General features: G+C 45.2%; 6 protein-coding genes across 6 annotated transcripts in view; 3 read left to right on the forward strand and 3 right to left on the reverse strand.

Annotated features, from left to right (window-relative positions):
• The first annotated feature begins 39 nt into the window (after positions 1-39).
• LOC132256818 (probable arginine--tRNA ligase, cytoplasmic) lies at positions 40-6,582 on the forward strand. Its single transcript, XM_059753382.1, has 7 exons — positions 40-179; positions 1,671-1,805; positions 2,341-2,672; positions 4,794-5,397; positions 5,461-5,931; positions 6,012-6,315; positions 6,379-6,582. The coding sequence occupies exons 1-7, from the start codon at positions 135-137 to the stop codon at positions 6,486-6,488; spliced, it is 2,001 nt and encodes a 666-aa protein (XP_059609365.1). The 5' UTR covers positions 40-134; the 3' UTR covers positions 6,489-6,582.
• LOC132256820 (apolipoprotein D-like) lies at positions 2,708-3,655 on the reverse strand. Its single transcript, XM_059753384.1, has 2 exons — positions 3,371-3,655; positions 2,708-3,298 (listed from the first exon to the last, which is right to left on the reverse strand). Exons 1-2 carry the CDS (start codon positions 3,625-3,627, stop codon positions 2,815-2,817), a joined length of 741 nt encoding a protein of 246 aa, XP_059609367.1. The 5' UTR covers positions 3,628-3,655; the 3' UTR covers positions 2,708-2,814.
• LOC132256773 (slit homolog 3 protein-like) lies at positions 6,568-10,445 on the reverse strand. Its single transcript, XM_059753320.1, has 4 exons — positions 9,815-10,445; positions 8,785-9,755; positions 6,898-8,298; positions 6,568-6,837 (listed from the first exon to the last, which is right to left on the reverse strand). Exons 1-4 carry the CDS (start codon positions 10,313-10,315, stop codon positions 6,591-6,593), a joined length of 3,120 nt encoding a protein of 1,039 aa, XP_059609303.1. The 5' UTR covers positions 10,316-10,445; the 3' UTR covers positions 6,568-6,590.
• A 386-nt stretch (positions 10,446-10,831) lies between these two features.
• Positions 10,832-12,774, forward strand: LOC132256774 (DC-STAMP domain-containing protein 2). Its single transcript, XM_059753321.1, has 4 exons — positions 10,832-11,339; positions 11,402-11,686; positions 11,750-11,963; positions 12,026-12,774. The coding sequence occupies exons 1-4, from the start codon at positions 10,832-10,834 to the stop codon at positions 12,735-12,737; spliced, it is 1,719 nt and encodes a 572-aa protein (XP_059609304.1). The 3' UTR covers positions 12,738-12,774.
• LOC132256686 (uncharacterized) lies at positions 12,726-13,593 on the reverse strand. Its single transcript, XM_059753181.1, has 2 exons — positions 13,207-13,593; positions 12,726-13,138 (listed from the first exon to the last, which is right to left on the reverse strand). Exons 1-2 carry the CDS (start codon positions 13,331-13,333, stop codon positions 12,783-12,785), a joined length of 483 nt encoding a protein of 160 aa, XP_059609164.1. The 5' UTR covers positions 13,334-13,593; the 3' UTR covers positions 12,726-12,782.
• A 386-nt stretch (positions 13,594-13,979) lies between these two features.
• Positions 13,980-27,582, forward strand: part of LOC132256728 (breast cancer anti-estrogen resistance protein 1) — a 43,119-nt gene continuing 29,516 nt past the window's right edge. Inside the window, exon 1 of the mRNA XM_059753244.1 lies at positions 13,980-14,633. Coding sequence (XP_059609227.1) covers positions 14,571-14,633 — 63 coding nt within the window. The 5' untranslated portion in view covers positions 13,980-14,570. The remainder of the gene's footprint in view (positions 14,634-27,582) is intronic.

Below are 27,582 nucleotides of genomic sequence, written 5' to 3' on the forward strand. Positions count from 1 at the left end.
CTCTTTGTCCACACTTCATCGACTTGTGGAACTCTTTGTGGAGGGTGTTTTGACGTGTCAAGTCCACGTGAAGAAGTGATTGTGCGTGAAATTTGCCTTTTTCTCTGCTAAAATCGCATTTATTTGCCTCAAATATGGGTGATAAAAGTGATGAGCTGTTCAGCAATCTGAATAAGATGGTGAGTGCGCGTGTTTCAGCCGTTCTCGCTGTGAAATCCGTGGCCGGCGACTTTGTTTACGTCCCGCCTCGGAGGGGCTCACAGATTCTCACGGATGGGGACTCCGGTCACGTCGCTGATCCACATCACGTAGGGCGCGACGTTGGTGTAGACCGCGGGGCGGCCAGAGAAGCATCCCAGGCCGCTGCCAAAGGACAGCACGCCGATGGTGGTCTTCTGGCCGTCAGTCTCGACGATCGACAGTCCGGCGCCGGAGTCGCCCTGGCAGGGAGAGCGCTCGTTGCCGGGCGTGCACAGGGAGGTCTGGTGGAAGAGCCCTGGGTAGTTGATGGTGCACGTGAGACGTGCCATCACCTGCGCGCGGATGTAGCGATGCTGCGTAGAGATCGTGTCCTTGCGGCTGCCCCAGCCGCTCACGAGCGTCCTCTGGTTGAACCAGTTGGAGTTCACGTGCCGGATGCTGGGCAGACGGGCCGCGGTCACGCGCCACGTGAACGTGACATCGTGATCCAGCTCCACGAGGGCGATGTCGTTGGCGAACGTGGTGGGATTCCAGAGCGGATGACGCTCGATCCGGCTGAAAGTCATGCGCACCTGGCCGAACTCGTTGACATTCTGCACTTCCTGGGCGCCCATGATGGCGATTCCGGCATTCGACAGGCCACCGCAGTGGGCAGACGTGAGGATCCAGCGGGTGGACACCAGAGTGCCGCCGCAGAAGGCGTGCGCCATCGGGAGATTGAAGAGCAGCGCCACAGTCTCCGGGAACTGACCTGCCTCGGCGATGTTCCCGCCCAGGATGTAGCCATTCCACTCGGAGTCTCGGTCGCGTGTCAAGATGCGACGCAAGATCGGGAACCAGTCGAAGAAAGTGGGAGTATTCCACACGGGCAACACTTGAGCCCAGTTGATGGTCGTCGCGACTGTGTCGGGCTCGTAAGGCTGCACGGGATTCACGAAAACATCCTCCGGAATGGTCTGCGGAGTCTCCAGGTCGGCGCCAAGGGCCACCGCGGCAATGCACAAAATCACAATCCACTTCATTGTTGTATTCGACAAGTTCTGGAAGCTCTCGGAAGCGCCTTCACTTTTATACCCAAACGAAATCCCACGATAAGGGACTCAGATTGTCTCCATCTTATCGCAGTTATGCAAGATCTTCGACCCTGATTCCACGGAAGGCGCGCAAATCTGTGACTCACACACCGTGTCGGGAGAGCACCTGGTCTCTAATCCTCATCACTTTTATCAAGATCCAAAATACGCGGGGAATTTCTTAGTGATCGGCGTTCAAATTGCCAAATTGATGATGCATATTCTGGAAAGGGGAAATCTATAAGTTTACCGAAGAAACACATTCTTTTGCAATAATCCTCCAGAATCAGTCGCGCGTACATTACGATATCTCTTATCGATGTGATGACCAAAATGGGATTTTCATCTATTATGGAAAGTTACGCTGAAAAAAAATTGTCTCTCACTTTGTTGCAGAACGACATTGCGATGGAGTTGGAGAATGAAATACGGTGCATGAGTGATGTTGGCGCATCGAGTGAAGATGAAGAACTCACAAGACTCGTCGCCGAGAACCAGAGTCTGAAGCATCGACTCCACATTCTCAATAAGGTAATGATGCGCACTTGTGGGAATTGCGAGTGAGAAATTGTGTGCAACTCTGTAATCAGTCGGGAAAGGCAATGTTGTGAAATTGAAAAGAATCTGCATTATTTTAGCTCCTCCCATTCGTAAGTTCCGCCCATTGAAATGCTTTCTACTCTAAATCTTGCGCATTCATGGTCAAAATCAATTTCTTAAGAGCGCAAACAAAGCTTACCTAAAATTTTCACGTTCAAAACACCATTTTGGCATGTGTTCATGCTGATAAATCACAATTTTATGTGTATTTATGTTGACATTAGTATGAAATTCAATGCGTGTGTGAGTATTTTGATGTTTTTTTGTGCAAAAGAACTAACTTTGACTTATTTTTCATATTTCCTTATACGATTCCAGCTAGAATTGAAGTTTTCTTATTTGAATTATCATTATTTGAATCTGATAAATCTATTCTGTCACATTCCTAGTTGAGCCAAAGAATCCAAGCATCTTGCAAGCTGTGCAACAAGATCGTCTTATGTGCACTTTTCTCCTTGTCTTGCAGGCAATCGGCGAGTACAAGCCCACCGATGAAGTGAAGGTGAATAGCCAATTCTCGATACTTAATCACCTGACTGACATCTTCAGGGACGCGCTGAGTCGTCTCTATGATGGCGAGTTTGTCCAGAATGTCACTGTGGCGGCGACGAACAATGCAAAGTTCGGCGACTATCAGTTCAACAGTGCCATGACCATTGCCAAGATCTTCAAGGATCGCGGCGTGGGGCGGAACCCGCGCGAGATCGCCATGGAGGTGATGGCACAAGTGCAGAAGAGTGAGATTGTGGAGCGATTTGAGGTGGCGGGCGGCGGCTTCGTCAACATCTTCCTCAAGAGGTAAGTGAGACAAGGGAGAGAGATTGAAAGGCGGCGTGCTCAATGATCTCTTCTTTTTATTCAATTGATCGCAAGATGGAAAAAAAGGAGAGTGTGTAGATTTTATGTTTCGAAGGGGGAGAGATTCAGTTGCTGTATTGCTCTATTCGGTGGCATTCTTCTCTTCCTTGATCTCCTCCGCCGGTGCCGCCTTGGCGGGTTCCTCGTCCTTCCGCAGCGCCTCCTCGGGCTGCGGCTGCTCGGCCTCGACGGCCTCGCTCCGCTGCGATGGCTCGGTGGGATCGTAGGCCTCCTGCGGCGCCGCCACCGTGTCGCAGTCCTTCTGGTCCGTCTCCACGAAGAATGTGCGCGAGATCTTGTACTTGTCCAGTGTGCCGTAGGCGCGCTGCAGCACCTCGCCGGCCGGCAGGCGGTCCCTGGTCATCAGCCAGACGAAGTCAGTGTGGCCGAAGGGGATGATGGAGCTGCAGGAGTAGAGCACGGCGAAGCCGTCGTAATCAGTGTCCAGCACGTTGAATGTCGTGTCATAGGCGATCGGCGTGTTTGTGTAGCGAACGTTGAACTTTCCTGTTGTGCCGCGGCCGAAGAGTGTCATCTGTCCGGACACGATTCTCTGCACGTTGGTGCTGAGGAATGAGAGGTTCTGGGTCAAGGGATCTGCGCGGGAGTGTTCGGAGTGTGCCGAAAAGACTACTCACAATCTGTTGACGATTCCATTGTTGGCGTAGAGTTTCTGATCTGCGCGCCGCTCGAAGTACATTGAGGTGCACTTGGAGCCCAACTCGGTGAGGGTGAAGTAGCGCTCCTGCTCGTACCACATGCCCAGGAAGCGCTCCTTGTCGAAGTCCGACACTGGCGCATAGTCCGGACATCGGCCAAAGGATGGGAACTGGCCAGTGGCTGTGTCCCAGAGGACCAGCAAACAGATCACAGAAAGAAAGACTCCAAAGCGCATCTCTGCTGACTCTGTGTGACTCTTCTACGGGAAAATTCTCAACCACTTGAGTGGCGAAATAGACAAGAACTGAACTCGCGATGAGGAGTCTTCTGTTCTTTTATACCCGGTGCTTAACGGTAAATTGTACCTCAGCTTGTCTGCACGATAGTGCAAATAACCTCTCGCGCATATTATTCCTTCCTCCGCCGTGTGACCAATAAGTGTGTGGGTGGGCTTGGGAAGATTTCTCGCTTTTTTCCACTTGCCCCGGCGGAATAGTGTTGTTTGTCTGGATTCCATGCTGTTGAATTATCACATGTCAGAATTGCGCAAATATTTAATAACAATTATTTTTAATTTTAAATCACAAATTCCCTCTAAGTCACCGTTACCCCTGCCGGCCACATTCAATTTCCTCCCGCGGGATGTGCATTTGTGCCCGGATCGCGCGCGGCAGGTGGGCCCCCTTCGCGAGCTTAGAGCGCCCACGCAAGAAACGCGCAGCGTGGAAAGTTTTCACTGTTTTGTCTGTGATTCAAATCAACATTAAAGAAGAGCTTGGCGATATCGGCGAATATTTGTATTCTCTCTTCTGCTGCGTGCGAGAGAAGTCTCTTTAATTGTCTCTAGTCAATTGCTTCGCGAGGATAAATGAAATAAAATAGCGTGAAATATCTAAATTGGATATGTCCGAAGGAAGAAATATTTTATATTCCATCGAAAGGGGTGTGCAAGTGCTCCAAAATGAGCTCTTGAATCACATAAATTTACTATTGTGCATTTTGAGATGGAAAACACCTTTAGAATTTGAGGGAAAATCGAGGAATTTGTGTGTTATTTAATGATTTTCAGTATTGTTTGAAGACCTAAAGCAATTTCTTCATGTCTTTAGGTGTTTTTTCGATGGTTTTGTGTGAATTATGTCGGGTTTATTTGGGTTATTTTGAGTTATTTCCTTAGATTTTCAGTACTCACATTCTTTTTTATGTAATTTCTCTCACTTTTTTGGGTCATTTTCTGCAATTCTTTCTAGCATTTAGTGCAAGATAAATTCACACCCATTCACATTGAATGCGCTCTCCAAATTGCCATTGATGCGCCCCTTGATAGGTTCTCAATAAGAATTTTCGAGTTCAATTTCCTCATATATTAAGCGCACTTGTCTGGCATATTAATCTGTGCAGGGAATGCGTGGCGGGTCTAATAAAGAGCATCTTGGTGGACGGCATCCAGGCACCTTGTGCGGCGCGAAAACGGGTTGTGGTGGACTTCTCGTCGCCCAACGTCGCCAAGGAGATGCACGTGGGTCATCTGAGATCAACGATCATCGGTGACTCCATTTGCCGTCTGCTGGAGTTCTTCAACCACGACGTCCTGCGCATCAATCATGTGGGCGACTGGGGAACGCAGTTCGGCATGCTGATTGCGCACTTGCAGGACAAATTTCCCGACTACACGAAGACAACGCCGTCCATCAGCGATCTCCAAGCGTTCTACAAGGAATCCAAGGCGCGGTTCGACAGCGAGGAGGCCTTCAAGGCCAGGGCGTATGCGTGCGTGGTGAAGCTGCAGGCGGGCGACAAGGAGATCATCAAGGCGTGGCAGGACATCTGCAATGTGTCCAGGAAGGAGTTTCAGGTGATCTACGATCGCCTGGGCGTGAAGTTGATTGAGCGGGGAGAGAGTTTCTACCAGCAGAGGATGGTGAAGATCGTGGAGGAGCTACAGAAGGGTGGATTTCTGGAGGACGACGAAGGCAGGAAGATCATGTGGAGCTCTGAGAGTTCGGTGAGTTGCTGCAGGTCTTCGGTTTGGCGATCGTGTGTGATGGAGTGACTGTGTGGATTTCAGGGTGAGAATAGAGGCATCCCACTGACCATCGTGAAGTCCGACGGCGGCTACACGTATGATACGTCGGACATGGCGGCGATTAAGCAGAGGTTTGTGGAGGAAAAGGCGGACTGGCTGATTTATGTGACGGACGCCGGCCAGTTCACTCACTTCCAGACCATCTTTGCGTGCTCGGAGCGAACTGGTCTCATTAACAAGGAGCTGCACCGAGTGGATCATGTTGGCTTCGGGGTGGTGTTGGGTGAGGATGGGAAGAAGTTCAAGACCCGCTCTGGCGACACCATCAAGCTGGTGATGCTGCTCGACGAGGGACTCCAGCGCTCGCTGGCGAAGCTGCGGGAGAAAGGACGACATGAGCAATTAACGGCGGATGAGCTGAAGATTGCCCAGGAAGCCGTTACGTATGGATGCATTAAGTATGCTGATTTATCGCACAATCGCGTCAGCGATTATGTATTCTCATTCGATCAGGTTCGTCGATGGCATTTCTCTCTCTTTTCTTCTTCTTCTCTTTTGCATGTTGTGCAATTTAAATGTGCGGATCTTTGCAGATGCTGGACGACAAGGGCAACACGGCGGTTTATCTTCTCTATGCATACACACGAATCAAATCCATCGCGAGGAATTGTGCTGAACACTTCAAGTTGACTGATGATCTCGTGCGCAGCACAGCAATTGCTCTGGATCACGAGAAGGAGTGGAATTTGGCCAAAGTGCTGCTCAAATTCAGTGATGTTCTGCTGAAACTGTCTAAGGACTTCCTGCTGAATCACCTCTGTGACTTCACGTACGAGATTGCGACATCCTTCGCGGACTTCTACGACAAGTGCTACTGCATCGAGAAGAATAAGGCCGGTAAGTGGGGTGTGTTAATATCAATCTCTCTTTCCCCGGGGGTAATTGTTATCTCTTGCGCAGGCGAGATCGTGAAGATCAATCACAGTCGAGTTCTCCTGGCTGAAGCCACAGCGCGAATGCTGGAGAAGTGCTTCCACATTCTCGGCATCAATCTGGTGGAGAAGATGTAAAGTCCGAAGAGGGATCAATAAACAGTTTGTGTGAATTCTCGGGAAGTTTATTGGCAAAATTAAGGGGATGAATAAATAATAACTTAAGAACACCAGGAGGAGCTAATCGCCTCCCGTGAAAGTTGTGCGCAAATATTGGAATAGAGCCTCCTCGTAGATTTTCACAACTTGCTTCTCCCTGACAATTCCCAAATCATGAATACATCCTGTGATAACAGCCACGCAAACAGGGCGCTTTCCGTTGTACTTCTCCTTGACGTAGTGAATGCCTCTCATTGAGGCCCAGTTCAGGAAGCGATTGAGACACACGCACTGCCAAGGATTGTCCTCAGCAGTCACCTTGGAGAGTCTGCAAGGAAATCACCGGGAATAATTGAGAAATCCTCATTATTAACACACTTCTTCTTACCTTGGGAAGCTGTTTGTTGTGTTAGGGAAGAAGGAAATCCTGTTGCTGTGCATGTAGAGCTCACTCAAGTCCAGGAGATTGTCAAAATGCTCCCCCTGAAGATACTCAATGCCATTGTTATTGATCTGCATCACTCTCAAGCGCCTGAGCGTCCTGAAAGTGTACTCTTCGAAGAACTGCAGTCTGTTGAAGTTCAGCTGAAGGACTTCCAAGCCGATCAAGGTAGTGAAAGTGTTGCCATCAATCTGCACCAGTTGATTGTTCTTCAGCGAGAGTGTCTTGAGATTCGCTCCAGTCTTGCCGAAGATGTCCTCCTTGAGGACCTCCAGCGAGTTGTGCGTCAAGTCGAGCATCTCCAGCGATGGCAGAGAGGCGAAAGCATTGCTGCGGATCTCATTGATGCGGTTCCCTGAGAGATTGAGGTCCGTCAGAGTCGCCATTCCGTGGAATGTGTAGTCTTCGAGTTCGGTGAGAGAGTTCTGGGACAAGTCTAGCTTCTGCAGGAGTCCTAGGCCCTCGAAGGCGTCCTTGTTGATTGTGTGGATGTGATTGTGGCTGAGATCGATGTTGGATATCCTGGCGTTGGCGAGGCCAGAGAAAGTCAGAGACAAGATCTCGTTAATGGCGTTTTCCGACAAGTTCAGCTCCTTCAGGTTCGCCAGACCTGTGAAGGTCTTCTCTCTGAGGCTCGTGATGATGTTCGCTGAGAGATCAATGAACTCCAGTTCGGGCATCTTCAGGAAGGCGTTGGGCGTGAGCGTTGTGATGAGATTCTTGCGCGCGAGAAGGATTTTGAGGGCTGGAATCGCTCCCAACTCTCCTCTGGTTAGGCGATTGAAGCTGATATCGAGGAATTCAAGATGTCTGAGATCTTGAAAAGCGTCCATCTGAACAATCTTGATTTCGTTGTTCTGCAGCCACAATCGCTCGAGTTTCGTGGTGTTTACGAAGTAGTTTCTCTTGATCTCTGAGATCTTGTTGCTATTCGCATCGAGGAACTCGAGGAAGTTCAGGCGACCGAACCAGAAAGGGCCCAGATTTGTTATCTTCGTGGAGGAAATGTTGAGACGGTTGAGATTGAGATACTCCCTGAAGAATGGCTCACGGATATCGAGGCTGCCAGAGTTGGACAGATCGATGTCTTCAATGTTGATAAGGCTGTTCTGCGACAGCACCTTGCCGACCATCGAGAAGATCTCCGTGGGCTTGTTCACCACCGAGAGACTCACCCATTCGGGCTGCAGCTCCGCCAACACCTCGTCAATGGACACGACGTTCTGGCACTCGATGTGCTTCATGATGCCCCCAATGAAGATGGGATGGCACTTTGTCTCCGCCCGGACAACGCCACAGAGCGTCCAGGTGACGAGGAATGCCACAAAGCACCTCATCATCGCACCACTCGATCACTGTGCAAGTCACTCAGGTACTGAATGACTTGTTTGGGCCTCTTGGCTGGCGAAGTCGGATGGGAAAAGTGCCAAGGCGACAGCACACGGAACTGGTTTCCATTCGGCCATCGCATGAATCACGCTGCCAGTGCAGATTCTCACACAATTGCATCGCCTCTTGGAGATCAAGTTCAAGAGATTCTTGACTCTGTGGCGGAATGTGTAGGCAGCCTTAAATGCACTTTGATCTTATCATGCTGGAGGAAATGCATTTGCACTTATCGCGCAACAACATTTATCAGCATCGCGCAAGACATGTTCTCAATTTAGCAAAATGCTTTAAATAGGATATCTATTGGAGATTGCACGCTGTCTTTTCCAGTTTGTAATCTCTAAACGCCGACAGAGGAATGCTTTCGAGATGAGCGATGAGTGCAGGAATTAATTAAGCCCCGCCCAATTGCATGCCACGCCCACATTTTTATTTCACTATCACAGCACATTGTTGAATTGATCAGCAACATTGTATTCACGCACGATGGTGATGTTCTTCACGCAGAAACTCTGTCCGGTCACCACACAAACTGGTCGTTGTCCGTCGAAGAGCACTTTTCTGCGGTACTCAATTCGTCGGTCTGCCAGGAACTTGACCATTTCGTTAAAGCAGGGACACTGCCAGGGATTTCCCTCGATGGAGACGTACTGAAGATTGAGGAAGTTATTGTCCAAATCTGGGAAGAACGTCAAGCGATTGTAGTCAATGAGCAGTGACCAAAGCTTGCGCAGATGATTGAGATGCTCATGATGCAGTTCCTCGATTCTATTGTGGGCCAAGTGGAGCTTCTTCAGCTTATTCAGCGGCTTAAAGACCTCCAAAGGCAGCGATTCGATCTCATTTCCCGCCAAACTCAGGTAATCTAGATTGGGAATAAACTCAAAGGCGCTGGGCTGAACAGTTAGGATGTCATTGCGCATGAGTATGAGCTTCCTGAGGCGCGGAAGACCATCTCTGAACATCTCTTTGTCCAGATTGAGTATTTGATTCTCGGCCAATTCCAGGATCTCGAGCAGAGGCATGACACCGAACGTCTTTGGCTGGATATTCATGATGTTATTGGTGTTAATGAAGAGCTTTCGCAGTGATTGCATGCCTTCGAACATGGCGGGAAAGAGCGATGAGAGTGAATTCTGGGAAATGTTCAGCGATCGCAGATTCTTCAGCTCGGAAAATCCATTTGCTTCAATCAAATTGATGTCGTTCTTGCTCAAATCCAATTCCATCAGCCTCACGCGCGAGAGTCCGATGAATATCTGTGATTGTATTGTCTTGACGCTGTTCCCGGAAATGTTGAGGACTTTTAGGCTTGTCAGGCCCTCGAAAGCGCGAGGATCGATGGTTTTTATGTAGTTTTGCGCCACATTGAGAACCTCCAGCTTTGGCATTCCATTGAAAGCTCCAGTGCTCAACTGTAAAAGGAAGAGCGAGTGTTAGACAGCAGATTAAGAAGCGTGCGATAACAACTGACCTTGTCTAGTGAGTTGTCCATGAGTGATAAGGATTTCAGATTGGAAATCTCTCCGAGATTGATTTCTGATAGATCATTGTTGTTGAGATTCAGCTCCTCGAGCTTCATCAAGTCCATGAAAGCGTTCTTCTCAACGTACGAAATGTCGTTGTAGCAGAAATCCAAGCTCACGACATTCGACAGGATCTTGAGATTCTCCTTTCTGAGGCTTTGCAGAGAATTTCCAGACAGAATAATCTTCGTCACGAGATTCTCTTTGCCAAACCAGTTGCCCTTGAGTTCGCCGATGCTCGAGTTGGTGAGATCGAGTATCGATAGCGAGAGAAAGTCCCTGAATCCGTGATCCGAAAGAACGATTTCGCCTGCTTGTGACAAATCCAGGTGTTCGATGAACCTCAAATTGGTCGATTCATGCTCGGCATTTGTGAATGTTCTTCCTGGATTGTTGATGATAATCAAGTGTCTCCACGTGGGCTGCAATTCCCTCGAAATTGCCAACATAGAGTCCACATTCTTGCAGATAACTTTCACAATTTGCCCATCATTCACACTCGGTTGGCACAATTGGTCAGAAATCACAGGCGAAATTATCCCGAAGATCACAAGCGACAAAACCGTCTTCGACACTTCCATGATCGTCACTGAGAAATGACAGCAATCTCAAGATTTCATGGGAATCAGTAAATTTCCACGATGTCTAGAGAGACTCAAGATCTGCTCATGAGTGTGTAATTTATGGACTGAGTTCGCGATCGAGGTAAAATACCGGACACTCGCATTGACCTCGCGACTCTCTGAGATCAATTTTTGTCACTCTGCGTGATTCCCACAATTTATTTACAACTCCGACCCGATTTGGAATATATTTCTGGGAATTTTCATCAACGGAATTTCCATCGTGTAATAAAACAAGAAGCATAATTTGGCCTTCTTTGCGGGTAAAAAAATGGATAAATGATCAAAGAAATCATTGCAAACAGAGAAAAACAATGAATGAAATTTATTTATGAGTGAAAAATGTGTGAAAACACCGGAAAATCTCGCTGCAAAAAGCTCTTCCAAGAGATGCGAAAGCGAAGACAGTTCATCAAATTAGTGGACAAACTCAAAACTCTCCTGATCAGCGTGATTTTCACTGGATTTCTCTATCAAACTCTGCTTTATCGCTTTAATCCGCCTTTCTTGGTGGTATTCCTCCTATTTTTCCTCGCGTTTTTCACTGCTCTTCGCTGGCAATTCCTCAAATGTTTCATGATTCTCCTCATCCCGATGCTGGTGACCAAGAGAGGAAGATCTGCGATTGTGGGCTACATTTTCGTGCTCACTCTCTCGGGATCCGTTGCGAATATCATGCGGAATGTCGAGGAAACCGTGGCGTGTTTGTCCTGCTCTCAGGAGCATCTCAAGGAATTGCTTCAGGGAATAATCAGAGGACTCAAGCGGCCTTTTGGCGACATCAAGCAACTGATCTCGAGGATTCAAGACCACATTTTGGTGGCCATGAAGGAGATTGAGGATCGCTTGAGTGCCATAAAGGAAGACATCAACGCTTTGAGTAAGGATTCTTGATTTTCTTCCTCATTCTAGATGTATTTGTGATCTTTCTCTTAGTTCCGTCCATTCGGAAGGCTTTTGCGTGGCTGGAGGATGTCTCGAAGCTCTGCCAGAGAAGTTACGGATCTCCGTTCAAAATGTGCGTGGATGCGCTTAACAGGATGATTGCGAAGTGCGAAGAAGACTTGGGAAGTGCTTCTGTTCTCTGCAGTCTTCATTATCTCATGCAACCGCTCTGCATTCCAATGGAAGTGTTCAAATTCATGTGCATCGGAATAAAATACATCGGAGAATCTGCCCTCAATGCCATTGAAGAGAGTAAGTAAGGATTCTTTTTCGAAACCGCATTTTTATTACCTTTTCCCTCATTTCTTCCTTCAGTGGCTGAAACTTTCAGTGAAATGATCAAGAAAATGTTCCATTTCAACTTGGAATTCGACTCTGACTTTGACTTTGAAACTACTGCATCGAGAAATTGGACTGAAATCAGGCAATCCATCTCGAAGGAGTTCAGGAAGAAGACAGAAATATTCGCGTCCTTTGTCGGCTTCATGGAAATCCTGTCGCTGATCTTCATTATTTGGCTGTTCTACAAGTAAGACAAATCACAAATTGCCTGATTTTATGATCAATCCAACACTCTATCTTCCTCTGCAGAGTCTTCAGATACCAGGTGCAGTATCTCAAGCGCGATGACTACAGGAATTGCTACATCACTCGCGAGTTCCTTGACATTGAAGCCAAAAGCGAAGAACAAGGACGAAAGCTTGTCTTGCCTCTGCGCGGTGAAGAAGAGGATCGTTACACCGAAATGCGCACTTTCTGGCTCATCCGATATGAAAGAAGGAAGCTCTTTCGCTCCTTTCCCTTCCTGCTGCTCTCCAACATTCAGATCTTCACAATTCTCTTCACGGACTTCAGTCTGCACTGGATTCTCGCAGTTATTCGCGACTACGAGGAAGCTCATCTCACGCCAATGACTTCTGGCTACACGATCATCGAAGTCAACGGAACTGGGCCGCTGGCAGAGATGTACAGAGGCGTGGTTGGGGAATTCGAGCCAATGCTCAAAGGGTACACGACAGACTTCAGGGATTGCCTGCCGAATCCCAGTCCTCCGGATCTTCAGAGATTTCGCACAATCATCATCCTCACAGTCATTTGCTGGGCCTTTCTGCTCCTGGAACCCTTCAGTTTGCGCATCCAGCAACTCGTGATGGACTCTTTTCACCCCGAGAGAGCGCGCAAGAGGTCAGCTTGGCTGCACGCTGAAATCCTGCGGCAACGGAAGAGCTTCCTGACCATCGCAGCGCAGAAGATACTTCACACGGTCAAAGGAGAGGAGAATGAGGACAGTGTGTTCAGGTAACTAATTATTTATCAGCCAACAATCTATTTACAAGCCTCTCGAAGTCTATTTGGCCGGTTTGGCGGTCGCCAGCGACTCCAGAACGCACTCCCGGAACGCCACGACGTGACTGCGGCACTTCAGGGGGTTATCGCTGTTGTCGCGGTAGCACGAGACCACAGTGTCCGCCAGGTGAGAGCAGGCGTCCGTGCGCTGAGGCGCTGCCTGGTCAGAGTCCACTCGATTCCGGATAGTGTCGTAAGTGCGTCTGAAGTCCTCCTCAGATCGCTCGATAGTCTCGTGTAACTTCCTCAGCTGATCCTCCAGCGCGCGGTCTTGACTAGGAGAGGGAACTGGAGGCACCACGGGGCGGATTTTCGGTGGGGGCACTGGAGCTGGGATCTCTGGTTCCTGGGCAGCTTCTGGGAAGTTCAAAAAGCACTCATTTAGAGCCAACTTCAGGTGTAATCTGGGATGGAAAAACGCTCACCTCGCTCATATCCCATCAGGCGCTTCACCACGTCGTCCGTGACCGCCACGACGTCCATGGAGGCGTCCGTTTTGGGGTCGTCGGGCTCCACTGAGTAAGAGCGCGTCGCGGAATTGGAGGCACCCATTTTTCAGGAGCCGAAAAAGCCAGGAAAATGACACAACTGACTACCCAGTAAAGAACTGTGCCGATAATCGTTAGACAAGCATGAGAGAAATCGTACGACGCAATGAACTAAACTCTTAACTATAAAAGCCTGATAAGATTAACATTTAAATTCAGGAGTGGATTAAATGTGATTTAAATGTTTCTCAGTAATATTTTGCAATTTCAGACAGCAATTCTCTGTCAGAAAATAGAAGTATTTTAAGAAATTCAACGTGTAATAAAAGAGATCTAGAAAACGCTATCAAAAGGTTGAATTTTCACAGATTCTTATTCATCAGAAATGATAAAATCGTCAATTGTACAATAAGCCTTCTTCTTTTCATAAACTCCGCCTACTGATAAGATCCGCCTTCTTTCCCAGGGACTTCTGGGAGAGGATTCGCCACACTCGCTGCTTGACTTTCTTCCTGGGTCATCAATGGCAGGAGTTCTGTCTCTCCTGCGCCACTCCTGGCAGCTTAGAAGATAGCCTCGACCCTTGCGATCAGTTGAATTGTCCTGGAATATTTTGCTTTGATTGCCTGGACGCGGAAGACTTCTCCTGTCCGCTGTGCGATGGAAAGTACAGTCGTCTCATCGACGAGGCGGTTGCAGTTTGAAGCATGGTGTGCGCCTCGGCTCTGCGAAGACGGTACAACAGAGGCGCGTGAGCTCGCGCGAGTGTTTATGCATGAAATGGGTGATAAGGCAATTAGTGGCGGTGCGTGAATAAAGGGACTCTGGGGATGTTGGCTGATGCTGCAGTGCAATGCGATGGACAGACAGTGGCTGTGGATGTCGCCTGAGAATGTGTCCTTCGGGAGGCGCGCGAGAGAAGTGCGCGAATTGTGGCGCGAGAGACGGTCAAAGAATCACCGGTTCAACGTGCAACAACACTCTCAGTCTCTCTCGAACGCTCTGCGTGGCTGGTTGCCTTTACGCTCTCGTTGCTGTCTGGCCGGAGTATCTGAAGAAGTTGCACACCTGAAGCAGGAGTGAAAATTAATTTGATACAATTAATCTCAGTGTTTCCATCCCATTGGCGCTGGGCCCATCATTAAGTGAAAAGAGTGTGACGGTGGGAATTGAGAGTGATCTCGCGTGGCGGTGCAATTGAGTGTGTTGAGGAAGATGCAAGAGTGATTGGGCAGGGAAATGTGCACAGTGCGTTGAACGCTCTTCACGGACACTCACTGCTGACGCGAAGTGGTCTCAAGATGCCCCAAATGGAGGAGAATCCCGCACGATCTGCCGGCGCATCTGCCAACACTCTGTCTCAGGTCAGTATCTGAACCTTCGACCTGTTCGTGATTTTTCCATCTCATCTCCCAAGCAACAATGCACAGAGTCACTCAATGGCAATGACCTTATTTGAGGCGTAGCGAAAACTCTTTTCACTGGTGAGCAACTCATAAAAATGCCCCATCGCGCGAGTTTTGCGAGCCGAACACGTGAACAGAGAGTTGTGCTGAGGAGGCAAAAGAACGCGCCTCGTAAACAAGAAAGTTTTTGGCACAGAAATCGAGGAAATCCCCTCTGGTATTCGCACGGATAAATTCAGAGAAATTATATTCATCAATTGGCATTGATCAATTCATTTTACGCACAAACCGTTCAATTTTAATTGATGGCCTTTTAATATGAAATTGTTGCTGGTGAAAATGCAATTTGATCATTTAGCAATTGCTATGCAAATTGTGCAGAAATTGCTTTATGCTCCACGAGAGAGTATGTTATATACTTGGTGTTAAAGTGTGGGGAAAAAATGCACTCATTTTCATTCAATATTGCCGATGAAGAGGGAAGATTGGATCGCGTTCGGTGTCAGTTTCCATAATGAAGAAGTTTGTATGTTCTAGCGCTCTTTTAATCTCAGCTGCATGACTATTTCAAGGGTATTAGATGATTTTATCTCGCTAGAAGACTCTTGATTGGCCATTAATTCTGCTCTGGCTAGTTGGCGCAGGAAAGATCGCGCTTCCCTCGCTGACCACCAGAGATATGTACGAAAAGTGTCTCGCTCTCCAAGAGGAAGCGTCTGAAAACTTGTCCGTGAAACCTGCTCCACTTCTGCCCTCTGCCAAGAGAGTCCCAAAGAAGCTCTCGCGATGGCTGAGACAAGGCGATACAGTTAGTAGAGAGAGAAAAAGAATACCTGCGAAAGCATTCGTGGCAATTATTGAGTATCTTCTTCTCACATCCACAATTCGCGATCTATAATTATTATTTCCCTTTTTGCTAAACATCTCTCGCCAGCCTCCGAGATAGCGAGCTATCGGCGTGCGGATCATTGTTTATGCTTTCAGCATGTTCGTCACTCTGTTGCTCTTGGTATCTCGGTTTCTGGATCAGCGCGACCTTCACGATCGCGAGCCATCCCTTCGCCCAAGGCTGCTCAGCTCGTCCCACAGGATTTTCTGGGCGAACTACCAGTGAAAATCCACATTTTGCACTGCTCTCAGTTATGTAAGTTTTGAAGTCAATGAGCGAGTTTATTAGAGTTGATTTGATAATTAGTGGAGGTTTAGTTTTTCAATGAGGTTGCTTAATAATTAACAGATACTTTGCGTTTCTTTCATAGCAAATTGCGATTACACATCTGGAATTTGCGTGAGATTGTTATAATAATAACGTTATTATAAATGAATTGTAGCGCTTTGATGGAAAAAAAATCTATTTATTACTTTATGGAATCTAATCAGGAATTGATGCTAAAATACTTGAATAAATGGATTGAATAAGCTTTTCTAGAGCAAAATCGATAAGATTCTTAGAATCCATCATTAAAATGAACAGTTAAATAAGTTTCTTCTAACATTCTTCCTTCGTCTCATCTAAATTTCAGTATTTATGACATTTTTCGCTGAGGAGTGTGAGTGATTCTTTAAGATTTCTTGGCTCGCGTCTTTCACTTTCGAGCGATATCTCAATTCTGCACGCTCTCCACGAAAATTTTCCATCGATTGAATATTAATATGTTCAGCGAGGATGAAAGATACCGAGTTTTACATCATGCCTTCTTGAGCAGACATCATTGTTCTCGTTCGCAGTGGAAATGATTCGTCTTGGGAAAATCATCACTCACACCACACACACACAATCTGTCCTGGGAAAAGCCCAAAAGATGCTCCCCAAATAGAAGAACCCCAATGGAAAAATATATTTCAATTTTCCATCTCTGTGAATGAACTTTGTCACTGTGACTTTGGGAGAATGGATTAAAAATTGAACAAGAGAGAGAGAGAAGAAAATTCTGTGCTTTTGAGGGTGTGGAAAACATTGAATTTCACTTGCGGGTGAGAAGAAGACGAGAATTCATTTGTGGGGATGAGACAGAGAATTTTTCTTGAGAAATTGCATCAATTTATTACATGTAATTCGCCTGGCGGGACAAGTGAAAAGAAAACACCGCGAAAATGGTGAAAAATGGAAAAAACGTGGCGGAAGAATTGTCGGGGAGCACCAGTGAAATGCATCAATTAGAATTCCGTGTGTTGACACGAGTGGGAAAAAATGCCCTCAAAATGCGGGTTGGTTTTCATGGTATTAATTGTGAACAATAATTTTCTGCACGTCATCTTTCAAAATCTCCCGCATTTCACAGTCCAAATTCATTAGAATTCATGTGACAGTCGAAGCCAATCTTCCTGAAAAGTGCAAAGAACTTTTCAGGAAAAATCCACTGCGAATTCTCGTGATGGCAATTTTCTCTTTGGCGTAAAAAAAAAGAAGTCTTTACCTGAGTTAAGAAAAAAAAGAACAACTTGCGTGAGCCATTCAATTTGCCGTGTCTTCAGAAGTTGCTCCTCAAGACATGATCAAGATTGTGTTTAGTTTTTTTTTTCTAGCTTTGCACAATTAAAATGTTATATTTCCGACATTGTGAGGAACATGAGGAGAAATAACTCACCGTCTCGCCAAAAATGTGAGACAAAAACGAAGTTGAGAGCAATAATTTAGGGAAAAATATTTAGTGGACAGCTTCGGAGGCATTTAATTAAGAGTCTCACTCAACCACTTGCTTGTCTTTTCCTCTTCATGCCCTCGTTTTTGGGCATGTTTTTTTTTTGTTCGAAGATGGAACACGCGGGCAAAAAAAAAATGGAGCTAAATCATCAAATATTCTATTGCCGAAACACATATGAATATTAATGGAGTGGCAGAAAAACAACGATGAGGACAGGAAAGTCAATTTAATCAGCAAATAACATATCGATTTGTGGATTTATTTGCGGATTTTTTTAAGACAAGCTCGGTCTTTTCACAAACTTTTCGTTGGCCAATTCATCATGGATTTGAGTGCACGATTGATGGGTGAACTGTAACTGAGCGTGGCTGAAAGTGGAGTAATTGAGCCAAAGTGCGTCCACAGCGAAGAATCCAATCAATTTAATCAGGCATGAGGTAAACAAGCCTCAAATCAAATCAAACCCGCGCGGCGAAGCAGGGAAAGAAGTGTGCAAAGAGTGATTGACATCACTAGAATGTTGTAAGAGATAAATAGTGAACACAGTGGATTAGAAATATGCTAAGTGTTCACGTAATTACAACGTCATAAATGTGAATTTATCATCACTGCGATATGCAAATATGGGCATGTGATAAAGTTGGCCTGAAACACTTTTTTGTGAGAAAAGGCGCGAAGAAGTGCCATTGCACAATTTCTGGTGTGTGTGTAAAATGTGTAGAACAATAAAAAGCCGTAAAAGGTTCACAAAAATCCTCATGAGAAGCCCGGGGAATTTTCCTGCATTAATTACAAAGTCTTTCCATACTTTTTTTCCTTCTTTTGGGCGGCTTTTGTGGCAGAAAAAAAGTCGCAAAAGAAAATATTTTACGAATTGATTTTCCACAACGTTTAACATTCTGAAAATACAATGGAAAAACAGCCCACGAATTGCCTTTTCGCGGTGCTTCGCAAATTTGATTGTGTTCTGGCGAATGGGGAGGAAGAGAGCGAGTGAGTGGTAAAGATAATAAAGAACCTTATCTGCGGGTTGAGTAAATTATGTGAAAAGATAGAGTTACAAGTTTAGAGGAAAGTCAGGATGAGTTAGAAGAGGAAATTTGCATTTTGGAGGTAAATTGTGAAATGTGGAGTGAATTGAGTGATGAGGTGGGCGTTTTTGGGTGATGTTCACCGAAAAGCAAACTCACAATTCTACTATATAATATATAATAAGTCTATTTGCCTCCCACTCTGCGTCTAACACGACTCTTTGTCCAAATTCGTTTGTTTTGTCTAGTCCAAACAAACAGTCACGTGCACATGATCGCTAATTTATGGCTGAAAGTTGCATCTCTGACGCTGTGTCTTAAGCCTAGACCACTGGCGGCATTTCAGACGACAATTAAGCAAGTAAATTTACATGCAGATCATATTCAATATTTAATGAATTGTCAATTCACATTTGAGTCACACAGGTTCGAGACTAGGGACAAAAAGAGTGATATTTACGATCGTGATTGCGCTCGTGACTTGCAAGAAAGGGAGTTTGCTTGTGGATTTAATGAATTACCATTGTATAAATACGAAATTGCCGTTGACATGGGCTTTGGCAATGCACCCACCAATTATTTCGTCATTTCATCACTCGATATGGCTGAGATAAGAAAGGGTGCAGTTGTGATCAGCGCATTGGCGCCGAAATTCATCTCTCTTTCTTCCCCCAGGAATAAGTGAATAATGAAATTAATATAAAATTTCGGGGCGACACTTGAGCCATGTGTGGTCTGGCGCGAACAATGGGAGGATTCTGGATGTCCCACTCATTAATTCAGTGCTCGCGAGGAGACGAACACTCCCCATTGACGACAGGGAAGGAAGAGTGTTGTGTGAGGCGTAAAAAATGGATTTCGATGGCCCTTTCAAGCGCCTCAAGAGCACGAAATGAAAGGTCTTGGAGTTGCAGGAAGAAGGAGTGTGTGTGTGCGACAGGATGACAATAAAGTGAGTCTCGTCATCCCTGTGCACACAAAGAAAATCACTCTGCAATTGTCATTCGAGAAGGTTGGCATGAAAAAATGTTTGTACTTGAATATTCCAGGCATTTCTGCGTCGCATCTTCTCCTTAATATCAGTCACACTAGAGTTGAAATGAAATAGAGCAAGTTTTGCATCTCTCTATTTGCTGCAATGTAACAAAAAGCCTGTCTAATGTATTTAGTGGGCGGAGCATACGAATGGGCGGGGCTTAGAAAACTGTTTTAAGAGCTAAAGCAGTGCCTAGAAATGGCATTATCCTATCGTAAATCTACACTGCACTCAACTCTGCTTCTCCCTCTGAGTTTTGAGAGAGATCAACGGCCAAAATTCTCCTCGGCGTCCTTGTGGAAGGACATTATTGCGGGGTGTGGAGGAATCACGGAGTAAAAGTGAGGGGAAAAGTGCGAGAAGATGTTTCAGGGGTGAATAAACGGATAATCTCTCAGCTACAGGATATCCTCGACGCAAGGAAAGGCGGTCTTTTTATCCTCCAAACAGCCCAAAATTTATTGTTTGCCTTCACAGATGGGATGAGATGGAGAAAATTGACTAGAAAGGCAATATTTGCCTTCAGAGAAATTTATCACCTTTCGTCCGTGGACCACACAAGCGTCGGTATTCCTAAGACAACTCTCATTAGCATGAGAAAGAAGTTTACCTGTAAAAATTCTCCAAGTGCCTTCAAAGTGTACGAGATAGTTTTCAGTTAAGGTCTTATTGTGTGCAAAAAGTCGAGTCTTGAAACTCGCTAAGAATGCTGTATTATCTTTTTTATCGTCCGCAATGAAGTTCTGACTATCACTTGGTGGATGTTGAACAAGAAAAAGCTATTCTATTGTTGGCAAGTTGGCGGCACTGGAAAAGAAGCTTGACTGGAGTTGAAATCATGATTTGAGATCGCTTATATGGATCTTTATGGATATGGAGCGAGATGAAATTGCTGAAAATGAGATAAAACGGAGGTATTTTTCACTAAATTGAAGCTCAAACACTCGACTGGATGTGAAATCGAACAATGGCCTAAGTTTCTCGAGTGAAGAGATCATCATCCGTTTGATTAACTTGTTCACACTGATTCAGAAACACTCAATTGAGTCTCATGCAGCTTCCCCACCCATTAATAGACTTCTCATGGCGTTTTGTTATCTGGCCTAATGGAAAATCTGTAGAGCTGCTGAAGATATCTTGGTGAGCACTTCCTCAATTACAGCACATTGAGCGCGACTTCTCGATTTCACTCTGCATGTCAATGACTGACCCTTTCAGGTATTTTGCCATTCAAAATGAGTCGCGCTGTCTTATCAGTCCTTCCAAGAATGCTGGCCGCAACTTTTGCCGTGCTGAGAAATGAGAAATTTGCATTGCAAGCACTTCACGTTTTGATGTCCAATAAAAATTCCACTCTGCACTCGAAGATAACTTCAATGGGAACGAGTTCTTCTCTGTCTGTCGTGAAACTCTCCGACCAAATACTCATTATGCTGTTGTCTCTGCGCGAGGATGGACGGAAAGAAGTGTAATGAGGCGTCAGAATGAATGACGATCGAGAGATTCCAATTGAGATCAATTGATGCTTCCATGCGGATAATAAATCAAAATTTTTATTGTATGCTGCGCAAGAAATGCTGCGTCCTTCGAATCTCCGTCGTTTCTTTTTAGAATAATCACCACTCTCGATGTCTTACTTGGCGGTCTTTTTTGTTCTTCTTAACTCCGACCGGTTGTTTATGAGCAGAACATTATTGATCTGCGCTGGGTGCTTCCACAAATTCTGATTGGCAACATCTGTGCAGAAGTGTATTATTCTAACATCCACGATCGCGATCTCACGAGTGCAAGAAGTTGCCTTCCGGGGCGGAAAACAGCCAGAGATTCAATCTCGATAGAAATTAATTAACACTCAACATCTGCTGCACAAGTGCTGATCAATGATCAGAATCAATCCTCCTTGGCCTGGAGGATATCGCTGCGCGCTTCCTTGTCCACTTTCCCCATCGGCAAGCATTTCTCGGCGCGAGAAAACCATCGCGAGCGCATGAAAGTGTGACTGGCGCCAAGCGAAGGCCGCCGTTGTGATGAAAACTGGCCAGAAAACAAGTGTCACCGGACATTGATGGAATATTGGGTGAGATTGAGAAGACAACACGAGAAATTTTATTCAGCAATTCACACTCTTCCCAGACTTGTTGCATAAATTAACGCCTTACATGGCCAATATCCATCCAATTGCGAAGGGCATCATCACGAAAAGGAGTCCCAGAGTCACTGAGGTTGCCTTGTTGTCAGGCTCCTCGGTTTCTCCGGTGGTTACAGAAATTGCGGATGTTGTGGAATCCATCTCTGGACTCTCTGTGACTGGAGAAGTGTCGTCAGGCTCTGGAATCTCCGTTGTGCCATCGTTCTTCTTCGGTTCTGCATCTTGAGACGGCCTTTCTGGTCCAACTGCCAAAAGCCCTGCTGTAGTTGTTGGATTTGAAGATGTCGTAACTTCTCCAACAGACGCTTCTGATTTCTTCTCTTCCTGCTAAAGAAGACACTCAGAATACCACAAAGAACTTGCAATCTATTCACTTACAGTGTCAACGATGCTAGAATTGTCAGACTGCCGAGTCTCCTTCTCTGTCTCCACCTTCGGTGGTTCTGTTGGATTTTCCTCAATTGTTCTCACTGTTCCAGAAGGTGTTGTTGAACTTGCAGAAGAGGAGCTGTCTTTTGCTCCTGAATCCATATCAATCGCAGAATTTTCTGTCGCATTCTGTGCAGACGCAAGAAGGATGCCACAAAGGACAATCGCGATGGCCGTGAAGGCTTTCATTTTGGTTTTTTAGCTGGCTTTTCCACAGAGCTCACGAAATTATTACCAAATTCTCTTACTGAACTTGTTTGCTTTTCCAATGCAATCCTTGCTGTGATTGCATAGAGAATTTTTCCATGCCAAAACCCACACATGCGATTTGATTGCATTATAACTAGTCTATGATCGTTTTGAAACTTTTACCATGATTCTGAAGAACTCATAAAATCAAGGATAATCTCGAAAATATGACAAAATTCAGCAATTCACTATATTTTTATGCCATGCTTTTTTTTATATTTTCCTAAAAACTGATTCATGCTTTGCTGTAAAAGGCTTTTACGAGGGAGCTTTTGCTGGCGTTGTTGAATGCGAGGGTGGAACATTTATCACTTATCGTGCAGAATACACGAAAAAGGGCCCCCACAAAGTGAACACGAGATGATTTTTGGGGGGTCATTGTGCCCCAGATGGCATGAAAGGGGGAAGCATATTCCCGTACCTTCATCGATGGGTGGGAATTGATGGGGGGAAAATGTCCATTTCCCAGCTTTTCCTCCTTCCCAGAAATGTTGAGAAGCTCCCAAAATTCCCCTGCAGAATGTGAATATGCAAAACTTTGCCTGGCAATTCATCAAATTTGATGTTAAAGTGGACAAAACGGGAGAATTTGCATGAGTTTAAATTAATTCGTCTTCTCTCTCTCTTGACTCTGGGATTTCCATGTAAATTAACATCAATTTGCCTCTTTGTGTTTGCAGACACACACACACACACACAAACGTCTTCTATATTTGCAAGAGACCAACAATGATGATGGTTTAAGTGCAGAAAATGACAAAATCCAGTGAAATGGTGAATTCTGCAAATGACAAGGCAGACATTCTGCCGTGATGATTATTGTTATTGGACAATGTGTAATGCGAGAGGATGATTTTAGTGCATTTGAGCGTGTCTCTCGTGTGTGATTTCGCTGTTGCCATGGAAGACACTCGTAAAAGTTCACCGTTTACGACCTGTGGATATGACCGTAGAAGCACTCACGCAATTAATGGGACGAAGAGGCACAGAAGCGCGCAGATCCTCAGGACAATTCCCAACTTTCCTCAGCCAGGGATTTGCAGATGCGGAAAAGATGGCCTTTTCACCGCGACGAACGTGCTGAAATTCCCCAAATCGCACAATGAATATTTTCCTCATAATTCATATATAACATACAAACAATTCATTGTTGATTCCATCCTCGGTTATTCGCAAAGCTCTTCTCTTGAATTCCTGTCGTGTATTCCATATGATAACTCTTTTGCACCTTGCCTCTTGTCATGAGATAAACTTTCCTTTATAACCACTTTCGGAACGACTCTTTCGCAGACGTGCTTTAATTCTCCTCAACTCCCTGGCAAGAAAATGCAAATTATTTTAAATCTCTCCCGTCTCATCGCTAATTTCTCCTCTCGCGCCCTTAATCCGCCGCTAAATGGACGCTAAGATTGCTGAAGAAGATGAGAGACTACAATTTGTCATTCGAGCCCAGATGGGAATCTGTGCAGGAACTCTTGAAGCAAGCGTCTCAAGAATGGGGTGTTGAATTTATTCTAATTGAGTTTCTGAGGCTGTTGTACAAGAAGTTTAGAGTGGATGAGGCTTAATCTAATCCCTGTAATTGCTTGTTCTTCAAGGGTAAAATATCCATCACGTGAATCGAATTTCCACTGTAGAAAACCATGAGCATCAATGCTGGACAATTAATTATTATTTGCAGTCGTAAAAGGACAATTTACAGCACAATTAATGTATCGTGTCTCATATTGTTAATCACGCAAGATATTCTATAAATTTTTCTCTCTGTCTTTTTTGTCTGGCACGTCGTTGTTCTTTTTTTCACCCTCAAAAGTGGGACATCAAGTTTAATCCTCTTTGGCGTATCGGAAATGGGAATTTATGTCATCTGCGAGGAAAAAAACATACACGTTTTCATGGTGTTTGTCCTTTCTTGAAGGCTAAGAGAGGGAGAGATTTTTTAAGAAGAGATTTATTGTCGCTGTAATTCATAATTGCCTCGTTGAAATCACGATTGCAATCTCGTCCAATTATTGTCAAGCTTTCGGTCCTGCGTCTCGAGGGAGGCTTTTTCCAGCCCAAATCAGACAATCTCATTGATTTTTCATCATGTGCACCCTTTTCAAGTTTTGTATCGCTTTCGCCCTCTCGAGATAAACATCCCCTCACCTTATTCATGTGCCATCATCTGAATTTCATGAAGCCCTCCTGATCCCTTCGCTTATCAGATGGAGTCTGGCGAGGGGAATCGCCGCTCAGGACTTCCTTGGCGCCTTGGCAACGACAGCTTTGGAGACTTTCGTCTCCTTACCGCTCTTTTTTGGCGAACCCATCATTTTTCCTGTCTTCCCTTCTTTTCTGCAAGAGACACCACATTTTCCGAATCAATTATTGTCACTCACGGATGAATTACAATTCGAAGGGATTGTCAAAAGGACAAGGAAACGGATTCTGTGGCATTGCTGACAGACAGCTTCTTCCAATTGGATGGAGATATCGTCAATTGCAAAGTACAGAAATGTCTCTCGATTTGTAACATTCATTTGACGAGCAGGAAATAAAGAAAATGACTGAAACAAGGGAGAAAACATTGGTAAATTCTCATGTTCTTGCGATTAGGACTGATGTTCTTCGTAGTGTTTGTTCTCAGCCAGGTGAATTCTCAGCCAAATGATCACAAAATGGTAATCAGGAATCCTTTTACCCCGTTTTACTACGAAAGAATTCATTAGCATTCAAGATATTGTACAGAATTCTCTCTAAATCTACACTGAAAGTTGTGTATTTTCCTTTTGATCATTTACAAATGTCTAACAACCTGACAAATATGAAATATCACGCAAAGTTGAATTAAATAGCTTGAGAAGTAGACGCAGAGACTCTACTTTCACTTGTTCCTAGAGTTCAGGAGATTCCAATCTCACCTGACTGTGTGTCGAGGGGAGTGCAAGAGACCCGCTTTTATGACCTCCTCTCACGAATGTATGACGTCAGGGAAAAGGGTTTAATGAGATAATGCTGAGGTTCAGAGAATTTCACCCATGTTGTGTCTGTGTTGCGCCTGTGTTCAATATTTGCCGAACGACAGAGAATCAGCTCGTAATATTGTGTGTCCGATGCGAGTAAACAATCTTGGTGATTTGTGTGAGTGGAAAATTATTGAAAAGGCAATATTTGAAGGCACAATTGATAGCAAAGACAGCGCAAAGTACAACTTCCGATGGCAAACATGAAGCACATAGAGAGGAGATGAGACACCGCAGAGTCGATGGCCCTCGTTGGAACTTCTTCTCATCGCACCGACCATTTATTCAGCTCACAATTCCAATTGTGGAGACTGCACGATGAAGTCTCACCGGTATTTGCATTTCACGACTTCCCTCAAGAGACATTTTGAGCCTCAGGATGAGCCAATAATTGAAAATTGAGACGAAATAGATTGTGAATTGACTCTTAACGAGGAATAAATTAGGCATCAGCGTGGGGCGAAAGGGTGGAAGGGAGGATTTTGGACGGGGGTGAATATCATCTGTGACACGTGACTGTGTGTAATGGAAAAATTTTCAATTCACTGTGCCAATGAGGACTGCAAATGCCTCCCGCAGGGGTAAACGTCCGCATGACACGTCCATCACCAGCAGATGTGGGTGAATTTAATCATCATCACATGGCGAGAAAGGGTTGGAAATTCTATTTGCGGCTCACTTAAAGTACGCCCAACATACGTGACACTGGATTAAATTATACGAGGACTGTGACCGAGAAATCTGCTTATGACACGCAGTCTAGAAGTTGTAAATGGAAGATGGCAAAAGGGTGTTAAATCCACACTAGAATGTCATAAAGCATCCTGTTCGCGGGCTTAAAATTTCTGGATAACTCTCATCCCAAAAGACAGCCAACACTGGAGGAACTGACAGAAAATTGCGGAGTTTCCCAGAGATGTAAAAGTTTCTCAGCCAGTGAGAGATGATCAAATAACCTTTAGGGAATTTGTTGGGTCTCCTCCTTGTGAGTACACCGGTAGAGTTCAAAGGGACACCCTTTTTGGCAGGGATGGAGAATCCTGCAGAAGAGAGAAACATATGGCAAAAATATGGAATTCCAACACAGAGGAGGAGTTTCGAATTCCACCAGAGAGACTCGAGCGACCGTTTCTTGCCTAAGTGGAGCTCCTATTGCTTCGCCTGTCACGAGCAGAAGAAGACTCTTTTATTGGAATTATCAAAGTCAATCGAGACGAGTCATAAAATTACTCGAAATTTTATGACTTTTCATCTTTCAAGTTGTATAATTGAGTCCTTCTGAAGGCGAGCACAAAAGACTTTGCTTATCTTGGCCAAGTCGTGAGACGAAAATATATTCAAAGACACGCAGTTTATCAGAAATTTCATTTAATTATTTCTCCCCTGGATGTCAGCGGCTCTTTAAGGCGCGCTCTTGATTAACTCCTCAACTGGTGCTTCCACGAAGGGACAATGGCGCCAAAGTGTGCCCGAAAGATCGAAAATACTGCTGAGTTGTGTGACTCAATGGGAAACTTTCTCACCATCAAATCCAACTCAGGCTTTCAATCATCGCATTCCAGCCTTGCTATTTGATTGTTTCATGCAGATGATGATCTGTGCGGCTTCAATTATGCAATGATTTTGGGTGTAATTGAAGCGCACAAAGACTCCCCATTTGGGCCACTCATCAATTCAAATGACTTCAATGGAACTCCACGGAGATGCACCTCATTTATGCTAATTCACGCTCAAATTCTGCTTCGCTTGCCCAAGATTCGTTCGCGGTCTGTGGCGAAGGTGGTCTCATTTCCCGCGGCGACAGGGCTCGCGTGGTCTCTGTGACTCTTGATGGATGATGTACTGAAGATGTGGTTGCGCAGTCGAGCATTGATTCGACGTGAGTGCGTTTGGGAAATACCGGAAGTATTTTAATTGACGCATTCATCAAACAGTATTGATGAGTTCAGCTAGACACTCAGTAATTCGATGTGAGTCATAGAATCATGAGCAATGTGTGGATGATAAAAAAGTCAGGCCAAGTTGGGTCATATCAGTGACGTGATTTGTTATTTTAACCCAGAGAATGTATTGAACTAACTGACATACTAAAGTTTGACTCTTCTTTCCAGGTAAGCAAAATTAACACGATGCTCAACATGTGAATTGCCATAATTAGAACGCTTAGAACAGTAAGTTTTAACTCTATTTTCCACTTTTTTTCAAAACTTCAAATCAAGCATTTGATTCAGTGTACAAACTACCTCTCTTTCCCCTACTCTCTTGATGCTGGTGTTTTCTTTAACTTCTCCATAGTTTAGCCACTGTTTTCATTGCAAAACTGTCAAAGTTTTCCCAGAACTTCAGCCATTGAATCACTGGGA

The sequence above is a fragment of the Phlebotomus argentipes genome, unplaced genomic scaffold, assembly GCF_947086385.1.
Source record: "Phlebotomus argentipes unplaced genomic scaffold, Phlebotomus argentipes genome assembly contig_17, whole genome shotgun sequence".
Taxonomy (NCBI): Eukaryota; Metazoa; Arthropoda; class Insecta; order Diptera; family Psychodidae; genus Phlebotomus; species Phlebotomus argentipes.

Excerpts from the sequence above, each read along its gene's own strand:
- LOC132256686 (XM_059753181.1), bottom strand. The coding sequence starts at position 13,333 with ATGGGTGCCTCCAATTCCGCGACGCGCTCTTACTCAGTGGAGCCCGAC. Across the intron at positions 13,139-13,206 it reads CCTGATGGGATATGAGCGAG|AAGCTGCCCAGGAACCAGAG; the intron begins GTGAGCGTTTTT and ends TGAACTTCCCAG.
- LOC132256818 (XM_059753382.1), top strand. The coding sequence starts at position 135 with ATGGGTGATAAAAGTGATGAGCTGTTCAGCAATCTGAATAAGATG. Across the intron at positions 1,806-2,340 it reads GACTCCACATTCTCAATAAG|GCAATCGGCGAGTACAAGCC; the intron begins GTAATGATGCGC and ends CTTGTCTTGCAG. Across the intron at positions 6,316-6,378 it reads CATCGAGAAGAATAAGGCCG|GCGAGATCGTGAAGATCAAT; the intron begins GTAAGTGGGGTG and ends TCTCTTGCGCAG.
- LOC132256773 (XM_059753320.1), bottom strand. The coding sequence starts at position 10,315 with ATGTTGGCAATTTCGAGGGAATTGCAGCCCACGTGGAGACACTTGATT. Across the intron at positions 9,756-9,814 it reads TGGACAACTCACTAGACAAG|TTGAGCACTGGAGCTTTCAA; the intron begins GTCAGTTGTTAT and ends TTCCTTTTACAG. Across the intron at positions 6,838-6,897 it reads ACAACAAACAGCTTCCCAAG|ACTCTCCAAGGTGACTGCTG; the intron begins GTAAGAAGAAGT and ends ATTTCCTTGCAG.
- LOC132256820 (XM_059753384.1), bottom strand. The coding sequence starts at position 3,627 with ATGCGCTTTGGAGTCTTTCTTTCTGTGATCTGTTTGCTGGTCCTCTGG. Across the intron at positions 3,299-3,370 it reads AATGGAATCGTCAACAGATT|CACCAACGTGCAGAGAATCG; the intron begins GTGAGTAGTCTT and ends CTCATTCCTCAG.
- LOC132256774 (XM_059753321.1), top strand. The coding sequence starts at position 10,832 with ATGTGTGAAAACACCGGAAAATCTCGCTGCAAAAAGCTCTTCCAAGAG. Across the intron at positions 11,340-11,401 it reads GGAGATTGAGGATCGCTTGA|ATGTATTTGTGATCTTTCTC; the intron begins GTGCCATAAAGG and ends TCCTCATTCTAG. Across the intron at positions 11,964-12,025 it reads ATTATTTGGCTGTTCTACAA|AGTCTTCAGATACCAGGTGC; the intron begins GTAAGACAAATC and ends CTTCCTCTGCAG.